Raw genomic sequence first — 7,970 nt, forward strand, 5'->3', positions numbered from 1 at the left:
TACGATACATATAGGTTTATACGCAGTGTAGAAGGGTAACCCTATACGCTGCGTATAGGTCTATACGCAGCGTAGGTAAATCCTAAGTATGCAGATAGCCAACCAAGCTGTGGAGATAGTTTCATCCTTTTTAAATCACAAAATCATAATCACTTATAAAGATTTTCAAGATTTTCTCCGATCAAATAATACTATTTTCTAACACAACAAAATTGAGAGATGAAATTGGTATAAACTTAAACAATATTTATATAACAAAAGGGGATGAAATGAAGCTAATTCACAATTATTTTGAAACCAAATTTCTGTACTCTTTTTTCAGTTTATGAAATCTCAATACGGATATACATAATAGTAGGGCACACCATAGCTACGATAGTAGTACGGGTAAGGATCAAACTGAATTGTCGCCTCCGGGGGCTTCGAATCCTTGGGTTCGTCTTTCTTCCCCTCCACCGGACCAACGCTTACCAACTCCGCGTATCCAACCTTTTTTCTTAGTAAGGTTGTTAGTTCAACCGAGTCTATACCTTCACCCGTCACCTCTATCTGGTCTTTATCTGACCCAACGAAAGACGCGGATTCAACTCCTGTTGTCAAAGTGACAGAGTTGGAGAATATATTAGTTAGGGTTTATTGTTATATCATAACTATATTTGGAAATAGGATATATTTTTATTGTTACATATTTTTATTGTTACATATGTAAACGTAGTTAATATATTCTCTCTAATATTACGAAAGGTGATCTTTTACCAGAGACACCAACCGCGATCTGTAGAGCTTTTTGAGTTTTCTTGTCGGAGTTCATGCTCACCTTTACAACAATCTTTTGCTGCAAAAAGATTTCATCATACAAATTGTGGTTAAAAAGAATTGCAAAAATGTAATGGAAATGAATCACTAATAGGATTTGTAGTACCTTCTCCATTGCTGTGTGTTTATGATTATAGGATGATGGGTTGAGTTAGGTGATTGAAGAGTGAGGATGTGAGTGGGGTAGATATAGGCGACTTTCATGGAGTGTAGAGGTATTGCTTAATGAAGAAGAAGAAGATTAGGGCGTTCAAAAAAAAAAAAAAAAAAAAAAAAAAAAATTTGAGGACGACGAAGTCAAGTTGTAGGAGGGAAGCTTCCCATCTTTGCGTCATAAATATGGCACAAAACTTACTTTAAAATGTTTATGATGATAATTATATATCATATCAAATATCCATAATATTTATGAAGACTATATATTTTATGATTTTTGTTCTATATTAACTAGGTTATAACCCCGTGTATTACACCGGGTTGAATAAATAAATTTTACATACTAAATAATAAAACAATATATTTTTAAAAACCTCATTTATTGTACGGGTTGAATAAATATAATTTTATATATTAAATAAGAAAAAGTTATATCTATAAGAACCATGTTGTACGGGTTGAATAAATGTAATTTTATATACCAAATAAAAAAATTATATCTTTAAAACCACATGTATTACACATGTTTAATAAATGTAATATTGTTTACGAAATAATAAAATAATACATCTTTAAAAAACCTCATTTATTACACGGGTTGAATAAATGTAATTTTATATACCAAATGATAAAAAATTACATCCTTAAAAATATGCGCGTTACACGGTTAGAATATATGTAATTTTCTGTACTAAATAATAAAAAATATATATCCTTAAAAAACCTCATGTATTGTACGAATTGAATAAATCTAATTTTATATATCAAATAATAAAAAGTTATATCTTAAATATCTCATGTATTACATGGGTCGATTAAATGTAATTTTGTATAGTGAGAATAAAAATATTTAATATATTAATACAAAGTTTGGTTTTCGTGATAAAAATAGATTATTCTATTATTGCAAAATTTGTTAACGAAGTCTCAATAAATTTAACCCTTTATTTAAAACTCCGTAAATGTATAAATGATAAATAATATTAATTAATTTTATTTTAAGTTTCGTAAAATCTATTTGATACCAAACTAAACAAAATGTTCAAATATAATTAATTAAAATAAATAATATTATAAATGAGAAGGATATTAAACTAAATAATAATTATTGATAAGATACTAAACTAATAATATTTAGTAGGAGGGTTATCTATAATAGAAGATATTAAATTAAATAATATTTAGTATGAGAGTAATCTATAATTAATTAGAAGAAATTAAACTAAAATAATAATTATCTATAAGAGATGGCCTAATATGATGAAAAGTATCCTTAAAGTGGTTTCTTTTATTATATAGCATAGATTAAAAAAATTATTCTTTAAAAATCTCGTTTATTACACGGGTTGAACAAATGTAATTTTATATATTAAAATTGTATCTCTAAGAATCCCATGTATTGTACTGAATAAATGTAATTTTATATATCAAACATCATCATCAAAAACCAGAAAATCAAGAACATCATCTTCAAGAAAATCAAAAACCGATTTGTAAAAAGAAACGAGGCTCCAACAACAAATCAAAACCGCCATGGTTGCAAACAAAGGTTGCAAGCGCACTTGCCCTCCTCCGATTTTGCCACACCAAGCTGCGGAAAATCTCAAATGTTGACCCAATTTTGACTCGGATTAGGTGAAATCATCACAGCCTCGTGGTGAATAAAATGACTGGGTTCAAGTTTTGATCATCCTGTTTGTTACAAAATCACCCTCAACCACCTAAAACATTAACAAAATCGCATATCATCATCCATCATCTCGATCCCTTAAAACTAACAAAATCACAGATCATCATCCATCACAAAATCACAGATCATCATCCCCCAAATCAGCAAACATTAACATCATCCCCCTAATTTTGCATCAAACCCATTAACCCACATGAAATCTGATTTGGGGGAAGATGATATGCGGTTTTCCATTATAAAAAGTCGGGATGGGAGCTTGTTCCGTGTAATAAATATAGCACGAGGGTTTGAAAAAATATTGGGTCATTGATATCCAATATAAAAATTGCGTGGACTCATTATATAAGATGTTTAAAGGGATTGTGGGCACGGGTGAGGACATTAGATTATGGACAGTTTTTGGCATGGTAATGGGCCTCTAAAAGATACTCTTCCTAGTCTATTTCGGTTGGAAAAAAAAAGACTTGCCGGATTGCATATAGAGAGCGGTTGGAGAGTATTGGGTAGAATGGGTTTGGGATTGGTCTAGGGATCCGTAATCGATAGATGAAATGAGAGAATGGGAAAGCTTATTGTACGTGCTCAATATTGCAAGAGGCAATGGGAAATCGGATTCTTGGAAATGGTTAGGCGACAAATCGGGTGTTTTCTCGGTTGTGTCGGTTAAAGCTTTTATGTATGGAGATATGGATTTGGGAAATAACTATGTGATGAGATGGTCGTGGGTTCCAAGCAAATGCAATATTTTTATTTATTGGGTGCGGGATAGTGACGGTGGTGTGGAACTTTGTGGCCAAATGGTGCAAAGTGCCTCCCATTTATGCCTTTTTGTTTCAAGATATGTTGGAGTTTTATCTTCATGTGGGTCTTTGCCCGACAAATTGAAGATCACGTTTCAAGGAATTATCGATGTTGCTTGCTGATGCCTTTGGAAGGCATGGAACAAATAAAAGTTTAGGCAAAAGGAGGTGAAGATTGAGTATATAATTGTTAATATTAGATCTTTCGAATCTATGGAAGGATTGGTGCTCGTTTGAGCTTATGGTTTTGGTGCCTTCCCTCTTGGGTTGGTGTTGTGGTTAATGAAATTTACTGTTAAAAAATATTCATAATATTTAAAGTATTGTATTTATGCCTTTTAAAATAATTTAATATAAAAATAAAAACTAAACGCCCCGAAGGTGGAGTTGATGACACGGATGACGATATTTATATCAAATCTTCGAAATATATTAAAATAACGATTTTATTACTTTCTATACTAATTTAAACCGATAAAAAAAAACGATTTTATATCTTTCTGTACTAATTTAAACCGGTAAAAAAACAGAAGTTGATGACACGAGATGACGATACTTGGATCAAATCTTCATAATTTATAAAATAACAGATATCTTTCTATAATAACTTAAACTATTTCCTACATATCCATTTATCAAATTGGGGAATAGTGTCAGGCAGCTGCCTGGCACTCTCCCATTGGACCAACACGTTTACTATTTTATATCCATTTTAAAATTACGTTTTTGCCTCCAACTCAAAATAAAATTACGCTTTCTGTCCCCCATCTCAAAATTACGATTTCGCCCTCAGTTTAAAATTACGACATTGCCTGGCACTCCCCCATTTTACCAAACAGTTTATCATCTTATACTCATTCTAAAATTGCGTTTTTGCCCCTCTTTAAAATTACGGTTTTACCCCCAACTCAAAATAAAATTATGTTTTTGTCCCCAACTCAAATTACGATTTCCCCCTCCATTCAAAATAAAATTGTGGTTTTGCCCTCAGCTCAGAATTATCTTTTCGCCCCCAGTTCAAAAAACAATTATGTTTTTGCCCCAGCTAAAAATTACGATTTTGCCCCCTGCTAAGAAAGGTGATTTTTCTCCGTTTAAAAAATTGTGATTTCGCAATCAATTGAAAATTACGTTTTTCCCCGGTTCAAAATAAAATTATGTTTTTGCCACCAACTCAAAATTACGATTTTGCCCTCGGTTAAAAAAAATGTGCTTTTGCCTGCAGCTGAAAATTACGCTTGTGCCCTTAGTTCAAAATTATATTACGCTCTTACCCCAAGTTCAAAATTACGAATTTGCCCCTGTGAAAATTTACAACTTTGCCCCTGGTTCAAATTTACAGTACTGCCATTACTTTAGCTTTTGACAAATTACGATTTTACCCCAGTCAAAATATACAACTTTCTCTTAGTTATAAATTACAATATTGCCATTGTTTTAGTTTTTTTTTTCCAAAACTATAAAAGTGTTTTGTTTTAATTAGTTGACTCGATTTAATTATTTTTCATGTCAATGAGCTGCGTAATACTCGCTCATTATTCGGCCCGACAGGGCATCAACTAGTTTAAAACAAAACCCCCCTAAAGGTGGAGTTGATGACACGAGATGACGACACTTATATAAATTTTTCATATTTTTCTTTTAATTAGTAATAATTTAAAAATATCTTTTATTCATATCATCAACCCCTCGAAAGTTTATTTGACAATTATTTATTGCTTGCTAAGACAATTGCTTATTGCTCACTTATGGGTAGGGATATGGTAAAAAGTGTCTAAAATGTAAGAAGGATAAGAAGTGTTTTAAACCATTGGATATTTGATCTAATGGTTGAGATCAATCGGATATAAAAATGTAAATTGTGTTTTAATTAGAGGGACCTTATGTAAAATTGAAGGGCAATAGTGTTTTTTTCAATGTTTCAAATATGGTAACCGTATTCTACACAACCAAAAACACCTACATTCACTCCTTTTTCCTTAATTATAGGAATTAATTACCAAGGTCTAAATCGGAAGCCTCTTTGTTTTATATAAGATTCAATGCGTGGTGTTTTACATTAAGAAGAACTGTAATTAGATTCATGGCGTAGTGTTTTATCTGGAGACATTGTTCACGGTGTGGTGTTTTATCTGGAGACATTGTTCATGGCGTGGTGTTTTATCTGGAGACATTGTTCATGGCGTGGTGTTTTATCTGGAGACACTGTTCATGGCGTGGTGTTTTAAACATCTGGAGACATTGTTCATAGCGTGGTGTTTTATCTGGAGACATTGTTCATGGTGTGGTGTTTTATCTGGAGACATTATTCATGGCGTGGTGTTTTATCCGGAGACATTGTTCATGACGTGGTGTTTTGTCTCCAGATGTTTAAAACACCACGCCATGAACAATGTCTCCAGATAAAACACCACGCCATGATTCAAGTCATGGTGTTTTATCTGGAATCCCAAGCAACCTTCTATGAATATAACACCATACAACTTAATAGAACCCGTTTCATACCAAACATTATATAAAACAAACTTTATCAAATAACTCATGTTTTTTCATGAAAAAAAATATAGATGAAATCCATGAAAACACAGTAAGTTTTATTATATATTTTTCCTCAACGCAATCTGTATATAAACGACACCATACAAACAATTGTTTTATGCAATAAAACACCACACATGAACCTGTATCGCTTTCTTCCATTTGTGATTTTCGTAATGAAAAAATTGCTCCAAAATTGCAGAGAAAAAAAATACTTTTGAAGCTGAATTAATGAACGAAGATGATATAATACTAGTTAATGATTGATTCTGATGATATAATCTTCTAAATTAACTCCAAAACAGTTACACGCAATTAATTGATAAGAAAGGGTAAATTACTAATGTACCTTTTTGAATTAATTAAGAAGAGGGACACTTGTCATTCCAAGATTATTTCTTACACTTCTTACAAAAGTCCCACTTTTTACAGAATCCTCTACCGCTTACTTATTAACTAAGACACATTCATTTTTCACATAAAATAAATTGCAAAATTTATTTTTAAACCATTCTGTGTTGATTCAACAAAATAAATAAATAGATAAATAAATAAATAATGTTACATTGACATTAACCAACTTCTGGGCCATCAAACATCAAAATGATATCCGGTTTTAGAGTCTTATATGTTTTCTCTCTTCCATTTTAGACTTATTGTTAAATTTAATTACTAAACATGTTTATAAGAAAGCGATATAAGTAGTCCAGACTAATAATTCATGTCGTGTTTAAAAACATGTCATGTCATGTCCGAATTGACACATAAGTTCAATTTCTTATCGTGTTTGGGCCAAACCATTTTTTAGGAAATTCACTTTTTGTTAGCTATCCTGGTTAAGGGACCCGGGTGGAAGGATTTTACCCCGTAATGGAAATGTATAACGAGTTATACAATCTCAAACACCAACGCCACTCAATTGTATAACGTGTCAAAATGAAAACGCGTTGAATATATCACGTGTTGTTGTGTGTTGTGTGGTGAGAGAAATTGTTGGGTGTGGTGGTGAGTGATGAACATTTCTATAGTGATGGAATAATGATTGATGACATGACCGAACTTGATTGGAAGTTGTGAGTGAGTGATGGGTGATGACCACCCCTACCCCTTATGTTACCAAATCGAATTTAACCATTCAATTAATTCGGTCAGAGAACCAGATTGATTTCAATTTTTTCTTTTATAAAAATCTAATCTTTTATTTTATCTGACCTACCTATACATATTTTTCCATCTTCTAAATTTCTTGTCACAGGTTTAAAAACTTGAATTTTTAAATCGATACGGGTCATATAGACCCTAAAAACGTCGTATTGATTTAAAAAGTGAAGAATTTTATAAGTTTTATGAGTCAATACGATGCATATAGGCCCATACGCATCGTATTGACTCAAGTTTGTTAAAAAAAAACCCCTGAAACTGGAGGTTTCACTCCACAAATCAACCAAATACGTCCTATTACTATCCTTATATTAAAAAACCAACGAAATGAACAGTAATAAATAATAAATATTAAAAAGAGAAATGTATCGGGTCCCGATACCGGTATCAAATTTACCAAGCTAAGTGTGTTTTCGGTATCCGTTCGGCACCGGCATCGGGTTTTACCCTCAAATACCGGTGCCGTACCAGTACCGACCGTATCAAGTCGTACTGTACTAGGTATATTCGGTACTGGTACCCACTTTTGGGGATTTCGGTAACGGTATTTTCGGTACCAGTTGGTACCAAGTTCATCAAATCCTGTAGCAACGTAGCAATGCAAGTAATTGCACAATTTATATTACTTTTCATACACACAGTAAGTAAACTGTGTTTCGTTTGAATGAGGTTTTATATACACAACAACTTATTTTGCTTTATTTTTTGTCTTTTTACGTAATAAACGAATTGTACCATTTAAAATAAACTTGGATATTTAGATTATTGATGAGCAAATCGTATTAAATCCTGTAATCAAACCGGTATCA

At 32.2% G+C, this 7,970-nt stretch overlaps 1 protein-coding gene across 1 annotated transcript; it reads right to left on the reverse strand.

Moving 5' to 3' along the window:
- Window positions 1-212: 212 nt before the first annotated feature.
- On the reverse strand, window positions 213-1,093 carry LOC110935319 (heavy metal-associated isoprenylated plant protein 16). Its single transcript, XM_022177744.2, has 3 exons — window positions 923-1,093; window positions 757-835; window positions 213-590 (listed from the first exon to the last, which is right to left on the reverse strand). The coding sequence occupies exons 1-3, from the start codon at window positions 929-931 to the stop codon at window positions 334-336; spliced, it is 345 nt and encodes a 114-aa protein (XP_022033436.1). The 5' UTR covers window positions 932-1,093; the 3' UTR covers window positions 213-333.
- Between the last annotated feature and the right edge of the window lie 6,877 nt (window positions 1,094-7,970).

Source organism: Helianthus annuus, chromosome 4, assembly GCF_002127325.2.
Source record: "Helianthus annuus cultivar XRQ/B chromosome 4, HanXRQr2.0-SUNRISE, whole genome shotgun sequence".
Lineage (NCBI taxonomy): Eukaryota > Viridiplantae > Streptophyta > Magnoliopsida > Asterales > Asteraceae > Helianthus > Helianthus annuus.

Bases quoted from the DNA above. Each gene is read 5' to 3' on its own strand.
- LOC110935319 (XM_022177744.2), bottom strand. The intron at 591-756 runs GTAAAAGATCAC...CTTTGACAACAG, and splicing joins GATCGCGGTTGGTGTCTCTG to GAGTTGAATCCGCGTCTTTC.